The sequence below is a fragment of the Pectinophora gossypiella genome, chromosome 24 (assembly GCF_024362695.1).
Source record: "Pectinophora gossypiella chromosome 24, ilPecGoss1.1, whole genome shotgun sequence".
Lineage (NCBI taxonomy): Eukaryota > Metazoa > Arthropoda > Insecta > Lepidoptera > Gelechiidae > Pectinophora > Pectinophora gossypiella.
The window spans coordinates 5,918,302-5,935,832 of record NC_065427.1 but is presented as its reverse complement, the minus strand read 5'-3'; the positions used below and the strand labels follow the sequence as shown (position 1 = coordinate 5,935,832).

The following is a 17,531-nucleotide window of genomic DNA, read 5'->3' as shown; positions in this document are numbered from 1 at the left end:
ATTGAATTCAAGAACAGCTTCGGTCCTGTCATTTAATACCAGATTGGCTCAACGAACTCTAGAATTATGACATAAAGTGATAATATAATTGAGACTCACAAAGTGCCATACGAAAATATCAGAAATTCTATCCAGATTGGCGCGAGTCGTCATTGAATTCAGGAACAGCTTCGGTCCTGTCATTCAATACCAGATTGGCTCAACGATCTCTAGAATTATGATATACTTAAAGTGATAATATAATTTGAGACCCACAAAGTACCATACGAAAATATCAGAAATTCTATCCAGATTGGCGCGAGTCGTCATTGAATTCAAGAACAGCTTCGGTCCTGTCATTCAATACCAGATTGGCTCAACGATCTCTAGAATTATGATATAAAGTGACGATACAATGTGTGACCCAAAAATTACCACAAGGATGTCAGAAATTCTATCCAGATTGGCGCGAGTCGTCATTGAATTCAAGATCAGCTTCGAACCTGTCATTCAATACCAGATTGGCTCAACGATCTCTAGAATTAGACATAAAAGTGACGATACAATGTGTGACCCAAAAATTACCACATGGGTGTTAGAAATTCTATCCAGATTGGCGCGAGTCGTCATTAAATTCAAGAACCGCTTCGGTCCTGTCATTCAATGCCATATTGGCTCAACGATCTCTAGAATTAGACATAAAAATGACGATACAATGTGTGACCCAAAAATTACCACATGGGTGTTAGAAATTCTATCCAGATTGGCGCGAGTCGTCATTAAATTCAAGAACAGCTTCGATTCTGTCATTCAATGCCAGATTGGCTCAACGATCTCTAGAATTAGACATAAAAGTGACGATACAATGTGTGACCCAAAAATTACCACATGGGTGTCAGAAATTCTGTCCAAATTGGCGTGAGTCGTAATTAGATTCAAGGACAGCAAATTGTAATAACATAATGAATTTGACTTACATGATATAATTCCCATAGCGGAAGCTTTTTCCTAATAGTGTGATCAATTAATTTAACTATTTATAAAAGAATCAAAATCACTCTCTAGCTCACTTGTCATGCCCGGTCAAGGCAAAAATCTATACTGAATTACATTACACATTACACAGATTGTGCCTCGTATGCATTGAGGAATGTGGGCTATACTATACCATATATTATATCAATCAGGTATCCTCTGACTCGTGGGAAACTTTTTAATAAACAACTAGTTTCAGTTACTGACTTCGCTTGATAAATTATTTTTATTGCAGGGTACAGGTTTACCTACAATACATTATGAAGAAGGTGAACAAGTTTTCACTTTTGATTCATCATGCAGAATCAATGCTTTGCGTTTACTCAAATATTGTTATGTTTTTGTTCAACTGTAATGATGATGGTGATTATAACGTTCGACTTATTGTTCGATTCAAAGCAGGTTGAAATAAGGTTAATATTATTTAAAATATCAGTATTGAAACGTTGCACTCCTTGTTCATTACAACTTAGGTACCTACCTAATGTACAACTAGATCGTGATTATATAATCATCACAACCAGTATGCAGGTATATTCATGATATTCCTCTTCGTAAGATTATCGTTTATATTCAATGTACATAATTTAGTCAGAAAAAAATGTATGTAGAGAATCGAACTTGTAACATATACCTACATTGAACATCAAACTCTTAACCACTGAGCCATCGTCGTACTGCGTCATCGGAAATAGGTGTAAGTTTACGTCTGTGTAATAAATACCTAATTAATATGAATATGCGGTGTATCATTTTACAAAGTGTTGCGACTAACTCGTTTGTTCGTGAGAATAGCAACTAAGCATTTTAGCGATGACTACGCGTCCAAAATGCAAAAATTTGAAATATGCAATGCATAATCCGTTATTGTCTTGCATTTAAGGTTTTATTTTGCATAATTCAGTTTTGCACGGATTTGTATTGTTTTTCTATAAAATAGGAAAAATCATTAAACTTTACTCATTCCTTTGATCGATTCCCAATTGTCCACAATTGTGGTATCCTCATCCGTGTTATTTTCATCTTCAGTGCTTTTCTTCAAGAAAGTTTGTTAAAATGTTAGTAAGTATTTACATTTACTTTTAGTTTATGTATTATGTTGGAGTTTTTTACATAATAAATTTACACAACATTTTAAATACCATGTACCTAACCGATTTCTTAATTTTCAGGTCTAACTACGAATATTCATCCGGTTCGGACTCCCAACTGCCGCTGGCGCCTACGTCTGCGCTAAAAGTGTTGAAAAAGAAGCCTGCGAGCAAGAGGAAGCCGGCGGAGTCGACCCCAACGCCTACTAGGTAAGATTAATAATATGATTATCTTTAATCTTGTGTGCTTTTGAGAGAAGTTAATAGTGAGACAGTCGTGCCCATCAGTGGAACATTAAATAGGTACTTTAATATCTATCACTTTACTTTTATTTTATTCGAGATAATTTTACGCTATTTGCAAATACAACTTACATATCCCCTATCTCTACCCTTTTGACATACATGCATAATTATATGTTATGTTATGTATCTTGATTAATAGTAACAAAAGTAATATAAAAATAATGTAATGGGTATAATGAGCGTTCTAATTGGAAATCGTAGCGCACGGCGGTAACACTTGCATCGTTTCAATATAAACATTATTGTTACAGTTCTAAAAAGAAGTCGCGTTCGAGCGCCAACGACGAGGCAGGCGCGACCGCAACGTATTCATCGAGGTATGTAACAAAACCTAATTTTCTACATATTTTGTCTACATTATTAATTTTATAAATAGGAAAGATTTGATTGTCAAATTGTATATTTGGATGGAATGGACTCCGAAACTTACTGGATCGATTTGAAAAATTCTTTCACCATTAGAATCTTACATTATTTCTGATGAACATAGGCTACTCGTATACCTATGTATTTTGTTCACCCGAGCACCCGTGCGACGCCGGGGCGGACAGCTGGTTCAATAATTGTGTAGATATCTTTATTACACTCCATAATTCATTATACACATTACGAACAATATCATTATGATGAACATAGTTCAAAATAAGGTGACGGAGACGTTTGTGCAGCTATTCCTTTGTTCCTTTAAACCTATATAAATTATTACTTATTCGTATTTTTCGGTTTCCAGTACTGGCCCTGGAGGACTCTTCGGGTTTGAGACGGGAGCAACTTCGGGGACGTCGAAGTCTGCAGTGCTGCAGACTTATTTGACCAGCCGCGTCCCCAACGGTCGAGTGCGCCGGGAGCTCGTCAACCAGTCTGGCGAGTACTATATAGAGTTCCGGGTGTATAACACCGAGAAAGCTGTTGCCTCTAAACCAGATCAGCGGTGGAAAGAGGCTGAAGTTACTCTTAAAGTAAAGTTAGATCGGGGGACTCCGCAGTGGGAGAAAATGCAATCGTTTATGCAGCGGATTCATAATTTATTTGAAGATTGTGAGCCCGTCTTCATAAGCGAATAGTAATAAGTACAGCTACTACTCAGGTACTTATTACAACCTTTTCTCTCACTGCTGCTGTTCATTGATATAACTTCACTTTAAGATACTTAGTAGTTTTTTTCCACTGAATTTTCAACCTATGAAATTATAATTGTAAATCATACATTCATTGTGTATATTGCAATTTTATGTCGTTAGCGTATGAAAGGCGAGGCATTTTCTTTGTATATTTAAAGTATACTTATCAAAAATGGTGTTTTGTACAGTTTGTAAAGTCTCTGTAGATCGTGTTCATTGGATGGGGCATTTACGAAGCACTAACCATAAAAATAAAAATATTTCTCCTTTTAGCGACGGGATTGAATTAATTGAGTCCGCATTTCGCAACCGAATAGCTTCATACAGAATATTATCACCAGATTTGGATGGTCATAATTCTTTAGATCGGTTTCTTGATGATATAAAAAATAAAATCAAAACATTAATTGATTTGTCTCTCAAGGAAAATGACTGTATAAAACTCAATTTTGAACATTTTGCTGTTTTTCTTTTAGTAAAAAATGATTCTCAGGAAATAAAGTCTTTTGGAACTAAAAATTATACTCTCTATAAAAATTATGACTTTGATAGTTTAATGAACAAAGTGAAAATTAGTTTGATGAGAAAAAAATGTGAATTTCAAGAACGTGATAGTGGTTGGACCTTCTTACATAATTCCCATTTAGAATTGAATATTAATAAATATCAACCATTAAGAGGGTCAGGTCACATTGATTTGCCTGCACCAATCAAAGCCAGAAAAGCGTGTGTAAACATAAAAAACGAAGACAGTTTTTGCTTTTTGTGGTCAGTTACAGCTGCTTTATACCCAGTTAAATCTCATCCTGATAGAGTATCGTCATATCCTAATTTCAAAGACGTTTTAAATGTAGAGGATATATCGTTTCCAGTTACTTTTTCAGACATAGCTAAATTTGAAATTAACAACCCTCAAATATGTATTTTTGTTTACGGTTTAAAAGATAATAATACAGTTATCGGCCCTCTTTACAAATCTGAACCATTAAATAAAAAAGTAATTCATCTACTGTACCTACAGGAAGGTAATATGTCACATTACTGTTTAATCAAGGATTTACCGCGACTAGTTAGAAGTCAAATTTCTAAACATCATGGTAAGTTGTATTTTTGCGAACATTGTTTGTTATTTTTCAACTCGACCGATCAGTTAAGTTCTCATAGTTGTGGAGGTGTAGCTACTAAATTACCCCCAAAAGGGTCATTTATAGAGTTCAAAAATTATAACAGAAAACAAAATGTTCCTTTTGTTGTTTATGCAGATTTTGAGTCAATGCTCGTACCCTACGAGACTTGTGAAAATGATCCTATCAAGTCAAGCACAGTGACTCATCAGCAGCACGTGCCCGTAGCTTTTGCTTATCATCTTGTTTGTACTGTAGATGAACGATATAATCACATTACATCGTACCGAGGACAAGATTGTGTTGACAAATTTGTTGATTCAATTTGCAACGATGCAAAAAGGATAAGCGCAGTATTAAGTAATAGTGTACCTATGGTTTTTACAGAAAGTGATGCGTTAAACTTTGAAAATGCCGAAACTTGTCACATATGCGAGCGTTTATTGGTTATGGATAAAGTTAGAGACCATTGTCACATAACTGGTAAATACCGCGGTGCGGCTCACAGTCAATGTAATTTGAACTTTCAAGTGCCCAAATTCTTACCTGTTTTCTTTCATAATCTTTCAGGTTATGACTGTCATCTTTTTATTAAGGAGCTTGCTAAAGTTCCTGGACCCATCAAGGTCATACCTAAAACCAAAGAAAATTATATTTCTTTCACGAAATTTGTGTCTATATCCGATACCGATAGCTTTCAGATACGATTTGTAGATTCCTTTAAGTTTTTGGGAACTAGCTTAGAAAAACTAACCCCGACTTTAAAAAACGATGAATTTAGATACTTAAAATCTTACTATCCCGATGAAAAACACTTTAATTTGCTTACTCGAAAGGGCGTATACCCTTACGATTATATGTGTAACTGGGAACGATATAAAGAAAAGTGTTTGCCTCCCAAAGACTGTTTTTACAATTCTCTTACCAATGAACCGATCTCAGATGAGGATTATGAGCACGCTCAATCAGTGTGGTTAAAATTTTCATTAACCAATATGGGTGAATATACTGATTTGTACTTGATAACAGATGTACTTTTGTTGACAGATATCTATGAAAATTTCCGACTTACATGTAAACAATATTACCAACTCGATCCTGCATTCTATCTTACGGCTCCGAGTCTATCATTTGATGCAATGCTCCTTAAAACAGGCGTTCGTTTAGAACTTGTAACTGATTTAGAAATTTACCGTATGATACAGCAAGGTATACGCGGTGGCGTTTGCATGTGTTCTAAACGACATGTTAAAGCAAATCATAAATATCTGGAAACATTTGATCCATCTCACCCAAGTTCATATATTGTTTACTTTGACTGTAACAATTTATATGGATACAGTATGTGCCAAACATTACCACATTCAAACTTCAGATTTGTGAACGATTCTGAATTAAAAACTTTAGAGTCGAATATTTTAAATATTATGGATGACTCTGAAAATGGTTTTATTCTTGAGGTGGACTTATCGTACCCTTCACATTTACATGATGAACATAATGATTTTCCATTTTGTCCTGAAAAAATTATTTCACCCAGAGGAAAATCGAAAAAATTAATACCTAATTTGTATGATAAATACAATTATGTTATTCATTACGTACATCTAAAAAAATGCTTAGAACATGGCTTGGTGTTGAAAAAGATTCATAGAGCTATAACATTTAATCAAAGTAACTTTTTAAAAAAATACATAGATCTCAACACCCAACTTCGCCAGAAAGCACAGTCTACTTTTGAACAAGATTTTTTTAAATTATTAAACAACAGCATATTTGGAAAAACTTTGGAGAACACAGAACAACGAGTAGATGTACGATTGGTTAATAAGTGGTCAGACAAAAATAATCTAACTAAAAAATGTACTGGCGCAGAGACCTTAATAGCAAGTCCCAATTTCCATAGTGCTTCAATATTCTCTGAGAATTTGGTAGCTATACAGATGAAACATTCACAGATTGTGCTTGACAAACCAATTTATATTGGTTTTGCTGTACTTGAACTCTCAAAAAGTCATATGTACGATTTCCATTACTCAAAAATAAAACCATTTTATGGAAACCGCATTAAGTTGTGCTATACCGATACTGATAGCTTCGTATATAATGTGCATACAGATGACATTTACCAAGATTTGAAGACTAACTTCTTAAAATATTTTGACACAAGCAATTACAACCCAAAAAATGAATTTGGTTTACCTATTGTTAATAAAAAGATTCCTGGTTTATTCAAGGACGAAATGGGTGGACAAATAATTAGAGAGTTTGTAGGATTAAGGTCAAAGCTTTACTGTATTAAAACCTTAAACAAAACAATAAAAAAGGCGAAGGGTACCAAAAAAAATGTAATTAATGGTTTGAGCGTATCAGACTATAAACATGTGTTATACAATGGTGATGTTGTTTACAAAAAAAATGTTCTATTTAAATCAATTAAACATGAAATTTTCACTCAAAAAGTAAATAAAATAGCTCTTTCTAGCAACGATGATAAGCGATTGTTAGAATCTGATAAAGTGACTACCCTTGCTTGGGGTCATAAATCAATTTTTGGCTGTACTGCTTAAGGTGATTCTTTCAAGGTCAATTGTTCTTCGCAGTGGGAGGAATTGTAGTCGTTTATGTAGCAGATTCATAATCTATTCGAAGATTGCAAGCTCGTTTTTAAGAGAGAAAAGTAAAAATACCTATGTAACAATTACCCCTGAAAGAATCATCCTTAGAACTCTTTGTTTGTAAATACTTAGGTTAGTATACTTTATGTTGTAAGTAGGTACCTATAAACATAAAAATATAATATAAGATGATGACGATTGTTATATAAAAAGTTAGCAGCAGTGGAGAAAATAAATAAGAATATGATATACATAATAGTTTCATTTATTCATACCTACCAAATCACCAGACAGGTAACTTAGACCTTCGTCACACTTGATGGAAATTAAGTCGTGGATCTTCCGCAACGGAACGCCGATACAAATATTTGTATAAAAATTACAAATAGCAGGCACACACAGGCAGGTTATTTACCGCAACGGAAGTTCGGCGTCGGAATTTCCGCCAAGTGTGGCGAAGGTCTTACTGTTTCAACGAGTACCGACATGTTGGATACCTAAGTATACTATATTGTCTTGCACAATCATTGAAATTAATCACCGTAGATTCAAAATTTATAGGATAAAAAGTAGCCTTTGCGTTAATGCGGTAGCTATGTGATATATCTAGCTACCAAATTTCATCCGTTCAGCTCTTTAGGGGTTTCGCATTTATAACATTAGTGTGATGAAATAAGTACTTAGATAAATACTTCCTTTAATTATAATCGCTAGTCTCCATTTTTCATGTTTAAACTTGTTAACGTGAAATACAACGCGACAATGAAAACCTAAGCGATTTTGAGTGTGCACGTGCGGTAACATGAGAAGGCGCATATGTGCGGGGCAACGCGGCGACCGCGACGTTGCATCATAATTTATTTCATTTCTATTTCGCTTCTCGTTAGTGCAACACCTTCGAAAATGTCCGCGTCCATGCCGAAAATGAGTTTTCTCGCTATAGTGGGGGATGAAGTCCCAAAATTTACAGTATCAATACAAATTCATCGTCTTCGCCGAGATGGAGATAAGATCAAAGAAAAAACTCTTGTGAGAAGTATATACGGCGCGCATGATAAAGAAGATCGAGTGCTGGCATCCGCGCTGTACTCATGTTACCTGATGTCAAAGGAGCTGGGTGAACAAGTTGAAACTTGTAGCTTAAATAAGTATGAACAGGTAATATTCGTTTATTGTGTTATTGTGTGCATAAACTACCTATTACTTTATTTTATATGTGTTGAGGGGTATAGTCTAATCTGTCATTGTATTTTCAGTTACTCGTGGAGAAAGACGTAGACACCGTTGACGGTTAAAAATCATCATCATAATTTCGAAGGTGTAGCACTAAAAGCGGTGCCTGCTAAGTACTTTGGTAAGTACTGTGGTTTATTTTATAAATAAAATCAAATGTTTGTATTTTATTTTATACATAAATTAATGTGATACGTTTTATTGTTTCAGAACATGTCGAATAATTTAACAAACGTTAACGAAGATGATTTATTCTACCCTTACGCGCAAGATCCGCTTGCTGACTTCGATGAAAGGTATCCTGTTCAAGCGACTACCACAAAATCGACGGCGCCTCATGATAACAAGAGTCAAAAGCTGAAAAGTGATAAGAAGAAGAAGAGGAAGATAATTAAATCTAAAGTTAAATGCGGAAAATGGAAGCAGTCATCTTCATTTGTGCAAAATCGGAACGCGGAGAAAGCCACCAAGTTAATTAAAATCAGCATAGTGGATTTAGGTGCTTCAAATACAAGTGAAAATCAAGAAAAAAGTGATGTTTTAGTGAAAGCCCAATATATGGTAAAAGATAGTTATGATGATATATTGGGACAGACTGAAAAATTAATTAACAATATTTCAAAGACATTGTGTAATTACAGTACTTGTATTTATATGTAACATGCGATTATTTCATAAATATGTTGGAATCGCATTTTCGTGTATTCACAACACAGTAAATTCCATCGCAAATAAAGTCTCTGACTAATGTCAGAGTACTACAAGCTATGGAAACATTTAATGTATATAGTAGAAATAGTTAATATGGTAACTGTTATTTCAAAATATATTTTTTTATCTATTGTACTTTAAACAGTTTTATGAACTTAATAAATAAAATGTGTTTTTCAAATTTCGTTGTTTTACTAGAAAACCGTTAAATGAAACAAAATCATAAATCAATATTTTACTTTTTATTTAAATAAATCAAATAAGTACATATTATTTTCGAAATACCATTTTTTTACACATACCACACTTTTTATAGCACACTTTTTTGAATGATTTACACATGTCATAGAATTATTTTTATCATAGATATCACACAGTTTCATAAAATTAGGACATCCTTTAGAACCAATATCTATTACCGTGCACGTAGGACACAATTCATTAATCCATTTCACTTTTTCTAAGCCCTTAGTAATTATTTTTCTGTTATTCAAATATGGTACAATTATACGTTTAAATTCACGGTAGTCAATGAAACCTTCACTCCAGTAAATCCCATGATTTGCCTCTAGCCATCGTACTTGTTTTTTTTCTTGTTTTGTTAAATAATTAAAAGGATTAGGGGGTTTAACTAAAAACATTACTGTATATTCAGCATATGCTATAGCCAATTCCTTCACAATAAAATCGTTCTTAACTTTAAACCCCAAAAGATCGACGATCACAATGTCGTTCATGATAGTTTTTTTACTATATTACTCAAAGGCTTGTATTCAATGATACTATCGTTTAATATGAGGCAATAAGCAGATGTTCCGTCAGGTATAATTTCGTCACTTTCTATCTCAACCCGAACGTCCACGGATCCTGTTTTTAGATTGTCGACTTGGCGTGAGCAGTCAATGACGAAGAGAGGAGCTATCTCTTTAAACTCTTTAGCACTTAGCAAAGGATCTGCTCGCCGTCCGTAATAAGACTGTTGGAATCTCACATATTGTTCATATAATAAAGCAATTTTATAACCGGCAAAATCAACATTTATATTTTCGTACGGAAAGTAAGTAGAATTGAGGTAGACTTTAGCGTCACGCAAGTAACAGTGGTCAAATCTAGACATATCTGCATTTGCATTATTTTTTCTTTTCGTTTGCAATCCTATAATTACATATCTTGGTTTTTCAATTTGAGAAGACGTTTTTATAGACCAGGTATGCTTTGTAGTCTGTGGAAGTAAAGGATATTCGTACAAATCCCAATTCCTAAATACTAATTGAATTCCACGATCTTTTTCCAAGAGTTTCAATAAATTAATCCTTTCTATATCAGAAACTTTTACATGAGGGACACGCCATACTATTTTATCAATGTGAACATTTTCAACGTATTCACCCGTATTAAGTTTCACTGCGTTGAGATTCGTATTACTTCGCAACAGAATTAGTTCATGTTTACAGTTAATAATTACTTTTTTATAATCTTCCGCGAAGCCAAGAATATGAGTAAGAGGAATGGAAACTGAAAAACGTCCATTGTTTACATTTTTAGTACCATTAATATCCCAGCCCCATACTTTAGACACACGTGAATCGCTTTGATTCATAGATAGTAAAGCTTTAATTGTAGTTGTAATTCCCGCGTTTTTAACTCTATCGATCTCTACTCCATTGAGTTCATACCTAATATCTTGGAATAAGTACAGTAAAGCATTGTTTGTAAATTCAATACTTGATGCCGATATCGGTTCTGGTGTGCCAGGCTTCAGGACGTTTACAACCCCTTCCAAATACAAAGTGCTTGCTGATGGTAAAATACATAAATCTTGCTGGTTTATAGGTATTCGAATTTCATCATTCCTGTTGAAACTTGTTATATATGGTTTGTAGGAATGGTATTCGACACCATCTATTGTGTTATCGTAAGCAGGCTTTGAAGAAATGTCTAAAATATTCATTTTAACAACCCAATTGCTTTTAAAAAGTCCTTGTTTTCTTTAGTTAACTTTGCCTTCTTCTTGGCTGTATCTTTGCAGATAGTTCGGCGATGACTGATGTTTTTAGTTTGTTGTGTAGTGTATTTATTATAGTCGATCATTTTTTCTTGAGATGTAAATACAGCTGTACTTCTTCACCACGTAAGTTGATAGGATTGTTGGAAGTATCTAATAATTTTATATGTATGCAGCTGATACTTTTTTGGTTGACGGGGAAATAAATAATGTTTTTAGGAACTTCTACTATTCTGTATCCAGGAGGCACATTAAGAGCAAATTCATGTATAATGTGACTAGGTTCTCCATTAATATATGATCCGCTTACTAAATCACATTCAACTCTTACCACCGTTGTTGACAGAATGTCGACTGGGTGTTTAGAGGTGTGCATTATATTTGCTTTTAGAACGTGTGCTCCAAATCCTAGCAACTTACCAATCGAATTTTCTTTATCAAAATGTATATCTTTTGTACAAAAAATTGAGGTTTGTAGAGTATTATTATTACACTGCAGATTAAAGGCAGATGCTTTTATTTTCTCCTTCAAGTAATCATTTATGTCTTGTAGCTCGTATGCTCCTTCAGGTATTTCAATTAATTCATTATCACCATATATAAATCGGTTGTTTCTTTTATCGATATTAGGAATCGAATTAAATGTAGATAAATACAACAAAGCGCACTCATATTCACCGTCTAGCTGTATTGCAGGTGAATAATAAGTCGATAAAGCTGATGAGTTACCAGTAATTGACAGTGTGAAGGACATTTTACTATTAACATAAAATAAAACAATGTTCCATGTTATATATATTTATTCCAAAAGTCAACTAAATATGCCAAACACAAATGACCACAATTTACACTATTGAAATTCTGATATCTATTGTAATTATAATATATGTTACATTTCTTTAAATACTTTATTAGTTCTAGTGGAGGCTTAAGATCCCCATAGCTATTGAAATATTCACAATATTTATTTATTTTTACATAAGCAACCCAGTGAGTTCCTTCATTTTCTGAATTGTCTAAATTAATAATTCCACATTCAATTTTTTTTGGCATTTTAGGCAACCTATCTTTCATATAAACAGCACGAAAATAAGGAATATTTTTGGCATACTTCATAATATCAATATTTGTTAATGCTCGATTAGGTAGCTCTTTCATCAAGATTTGGTACATTTTATGAATAATCCGTTTCCTTTCTTGTAAGGTTTCATGTATAAACCTTTACCGATTGCAACCGATTCCATCACCTTATTATGACGTTCTGTTTCACGCAAGTTCTGTTGAGCGGTTTTATAGTCATTTACAGTTTTAGCAACACCAGCTGCACCGCCTGCTAAAGCGCCTAAGGCTGATAAGCCAGCAAATATTGGAATTAATGGTAAAATTCCTCCTGTTTTCGGTATAGGTATAACACGTGGTAAACGAATTTTATGTTTATGATTTTTAAAGATTTTTTTTGCAGCTAAATATGCATATTTTACCACTGACTTATTATCTTTAGGTTTCAGTTTCTTGATGTGTGACTTTATTCGAGAAACTAAACCTTTAAAACTTGTGATACCAGATCCCGTTTTTAATTTTGTTTTCATAACTTTACTGACCAGCCATGATGCGAGTTTTTCACCCTTCCCAGCGTTTTTTGCTTTGAGTCGTGCTTTAGCCATATTTAAAAGTTGTAAATCTGCTTGATGACGATTATGTAAATCACTATAATTCGAGTATGCTATGTCGTGGCGTTTGCAGGCTTCGTCAAGTTCATTAACACCTATATCACCTCGCAATAATCGTTCTTTTAACCTAGTCCCGGGTCCGCAATAGTTGTAACCTGGTAGGTGTAACTCAAACGGTAAATTATTTATTAAACTATTTATTAGTCCTCCTCCTTGCATGGGTACAAACATAATGAAAATAGATAGAGATAACTGTTCTATTTATTGAACAATCTCTTTTTTGTTAACCCAACTATTCTCTTCCTGTGATAAACCTAACCATTTCACATATAGTTGATTTCCTCTTTTCTTAATAACTTTTTCAATCAAATATACATCAGGATAAGCAGTTTTTTGTAATTCGTGTTCATAAAAGCCTCCCAATATTTCGTTACTTTTTTGATCTTCAATTTGATAAGTGACTGGCTTCGTATTTACACATTTTTTAATACGAAATATCTCTGTAGACCAGTTAGGTGTATATCCTTTGCTAAAACTACTTTTATATTTGCTTATACGAACGTAGTCACCAACTTTAAATTTATGACCATTTTTTTCTAATTTATTTTTTCCGATTTTCATTATATTATTTTTTATGATTGGTTCATTTTCATAATTGATGTCGATTGGTTTGAACTGTGTAGTACGGTGTTTAGTATTGTTGTAGGTACACACGATTTTATTTAACGGTATTCCTACCCACTTGTAATTGCCATTAAGACTGAAAAGTTTGTATAGTTTGGTTTTCAATGTCCTTATAACTCTTTCCACAATAGAAGCTTTTTTAGTAGAGTATGTTGAATAATGGTTAACAGATAAAGATTTCATTAAATTTTGAAAAATGGTGTTATAAAATTCTGTTCCTTGGTCAGTTTGCAAGTTGATAGGCTTTCGATAAGAATGCTTGACTATTGTCTCAAAAGCACGAGTCACCTCTTCCTTATTCTTCGTTTTAAGCGGTATTACCCACGTGTACTTTGAAAAACAGTCTATAACAACTAATATGTAATTATGACCCCTATTATAATTCTTTAAATGTTTTAAATCAATTAAATCAGCTTGCCATAGATCATCAATTCCTTTTAATATTACAGAACGGCGAATAAAATTTCTTCGTGCCGGTCTGTGAATTTCATTTACAACTTGTTCTTTAATCATTTTGTTGTTTCACCTTTTCGCTATATTTTTTCCTCAAATACTGATCAAAAACGTCTGGTAACTCTGCTTTTAAAGTTTTTAACTTTGAATCAACGTCTTTTAGAATGCTGCTTCTACAAGCACTTATCAGTAAGTCTACATCTGTCTTTGTGTAAGATTTAGTTGTAATTTTATCAACATATTCTTTATTCACTACATCATCGGATTCTGTTGGAGTCTTCACACCTCTCATTCTATTCAAATGTAAATTGATTTCTCCGTGTTCTACTTTAAGTACTGATTCTTCGCTAAAATTTAATACGTCGGATAAACGCATCCTTTTATGTACGTGGTGGCCGAATTTATCAATATTCATTTTAATAGTCTGAATTAAGGAAAGGTTGGTTTATAATTAAAACAATAATCATGTGTTTCTCTATTTATTTATTCTTGCTAAAATGGTATATTTTGTCACTTAATATTTTATTTTGGGTGATAATTCCCCGTTCTGTCAATTCTTCTATTATGGAAATCATTTCATTATCCAATCCTGTGTTGCCAGCTTCTCGCGAAGCTACTAATAATTTTAATCGCTCAACTAATTCGTTAGGATCATCCCAATAAATGTAATCAACATTTTTATTTATTTTTTTTAATACTGGTAAGCCTTCTCCTTTAGCAACACTCTCATCTGTACTGTTTGCTGATATAGAACGAGCTAATTTGAACATTGGTTTTATGATTTGTAAATATTTCCTTCCTTTATTGCTTTTTATAGGTTTTCTTGGATCATAATCTCGTCGATGAGCGTTTGTGTCTATTAACATTTGTTTATAATATGATTTATCGTTTTCAGATATTAGGCTTAAATCAGGAACTTTTTTGAATAGTAACTCTTTTAGACCTGGTGTAATTTGATATATACATCCATTTATTGACATTTGCTTATCATCAATAACCAACCGGGCTGAGCCAAGCATAAGTTTCCCACGTTCATATCTTGCACCAAATGGAACGTCTTCAAACACTTCCGGAGAAAGAGACCATGACGATATATTTTTATGAGGACTTCCATGAGATTCAATAGATTTGAAAGATTCATCTATATTATTATCAGTTGTAATACTTTCATCCCCTGAATCTTCTTCGGTGGTGTTATCAGATTGTTCCTCTACATTTGAAGAAGCATTTTTGTGCATTAATGTTTTATCCAACTGTACATTAGCAAAAGAGTCATCTCCACTAGATTTTATGTTATTCATGGAATTATTTAAAATTTGATTAAGTGGATTAACTATAGGCTTAAAAACGGTTTCCAGTGCTTTTTCATTATCCGACTGGATATCTCTCATCTTACGAACCTTCTTTTTCACTGCCTCTGCAGCATTAACTATCTGTCTTTTTAACGATTGTTCCATTATAGAGATAGCTTAATACGTGTTTTGCTTTGTACAGCGTAGAGACGAATAGGTAAATGAGGTTAAAGTGATACTATTTATAAATATATATGGTTGACGATGACAAAGTTGAGAACGCTATCATACTTGAGATAGACAACAGAATTTTCAGTTTAGTCAAAAACTATAAATGTATCAAACATCTTCCTGTACCCCCCTTCATTTTTTCCACAATCTTTATTTATAACTACATAATTATAGTTGTTACTCCATACCTTTGAACACATTTCTCTAAATTGTGCCCACGACATGTCTGTGCCTACATGTTCATCGTATACATGTTTTAGATTGATATCGTCCTGTTTAAATAATACTATCAAATTTGAATTATCTCTAACAAGTTGTTTAGGAATCTTAGTATAGGTCTGATTTAAATAAAAGCTATCTATATTTCTATGTCTCCCCATAGCAAAATAATCCCGCATGTTGTTTTGATTTTCACAGGCGACGTCGTCGAATATAATTATAGAATTCGAACGAGCCTCCTGCGGGCTTAGAACTTCATCTTTTTCATGAAATTTATAAAATGATACACCCGGTACCATTTTTAACACATTTTCTAAATATTCATACTTTGGTTGACAAAGAGACTTGGAATATACATATAAATTTCTATAACGAAGACCATTTTTATGCAATAAAAGTCCAATCATTAAATTAGTTTTGCCGCAATTAGATGGCCCACAAATAATGCACCTTATTGTATTCGGCAATAGTTTTCCATGACGTCGAGTGTCAGAGCTCGATATAGGACAGATTTCAGGTAGTTTCAAAGCATGTTTCTGTTTCACAAATTTCATTATAAGTATAAAGCGATGACAATTTGTCTATTGCGTGTTATAGCTTTTACAGCAATGAAATGTATTTCTTGACGCAATGTTATTTAAACTTAAATATTGATGTGATATGCTGTCCCGTAGGTTATGAGCATTCTAATTCGAAATTGTGACAACCACAAACGGTGGTAATACTGTTTTACGTTGTCGATTAGATAATTATTTTAAAACAGTTTATTGTTGTGTGAATATACCTACTTTCAATTTGTGAATTGAACATTCTAGACGAGTTTATTGTTAAAACCCCACACGGAACGGAGTGAACGCAAGCGAACGAAGTGAAGTTTTGTGTTTTAACGATAAAAACGACTAGAAAGCCAGGACAAAAATCTAGACTCAAAAAAATGTGATATGAAATCGACTCGTGCTATACTGGTGAGTGTTGTAGTTGCTAACCGATTGATCGTAATATTAAGAACCATCGATGTTATTGGGTATTTCTAGACCATCGAAGTGAAGGGATTCGCGAAAATGTTCTTGGGCATTCTAGACCATCGAAGTGAAGGGATCCGCGAGAGCGCGCGCGATAGCGCGTTGGCGCTCGAGCGATCCGACTGAACGAAGATGGTCTAGAATGCCCAAGAACATTTTCGCGAATCCCTTCACTTCGATGGTCTAGAATGCCCAATAACATACTACTATCGATCGACTTGTTTGATCCCAAAATTTAAACAATATAATTATAATATATCAAAAATAAATGTTGCAGATAATTTTAATATACCAAATTTTGAAGAAAATAAAATAATTAAAAATATTCGGGCCCATCGATAACCCTGCAGCGCCATCTGTGATTTCCTGCGGGTAAAATATAAAAACAACGTTATATCGTCAGAAACCACAAGATGTCGCTACAAGGCTCGTTGGTCCGAAATGCTTCGTTACAAACTAAACCCAGTTTCAGTTTAGATCTGCTTTTTTCGGATGTCTGCAATGTTATTTTCATACCACCACCGGTTTTTCGTAGCGGATCGATCAATTTTCTCCCAGAATAGATACTATACAGGGTGTTAGTGACATCGTAACGAAAACTTTGAGGGATGATTCAGACCATGATTCTGAGTTAATATTAAGTGGAATTATCCGTCGCAAAGTTCATGATTTTTTTTTGTTTTTAATTATTTTCCACTCTATACTTTTGCGATGGAAAATTCCACTTGATATTAATT

The 17,531-nt window shown here is 33.6% G+C and overlaps 3 protein-coding genes across 5 annotated transcripts in view; all 3 read left to right on the top strand.

The window, feature by feature from the left end:
* LOC126377830 (uncharacterized) overlaps positions 1 to 17,531 on the top strand; it is a 361,766-nt gene that overhangs the window by 265,878 nt on the left and 78,357 nt on the right. The window lies entirely within an intron of this gene.
* LOC126377910 (uncharacterized) lies at positions 1,793 to 3,589 on the top strand. The gene is made up of 3 exons (XM_050025966.1): positions 1,793 to 2,315; positions 2,663 to 2,728; positions 3,142 to 3,589. Exons 1-3 carry the CDS (start codon positions 2,104 to 2,106, stop codon positions 3,473 to 3,475), a joined length of 612 nt encoding a protein of 203 aa, XP_049881923.1. The 5' UTR covers positions 1,793 to 2,103; the 3' UTR covers positions 3,476 to 3,589.
* On the top strand, positions 4,272 to 9,399 carry LOC126377824 (uncharacterized). The gene is made up of 3 exons (XM_050025746.1): positions 4,272 to 8,432; positions 8,531 to 8,628; positions 8,718 to 9,399. Exon 1 carries the CDS (start codon positions 4,563 to 4,565, stop codon positions 7,224 to 7,226), a length of 2,664 nt encoding a protein of 887 aa, XP_049881703.1. The 5' UTR covers positions 4,272 to 4,562; the 3' UTR covers positions 7,227 to 8,432; positions 8,531 to 8,628; positions 8,718 to 9,399.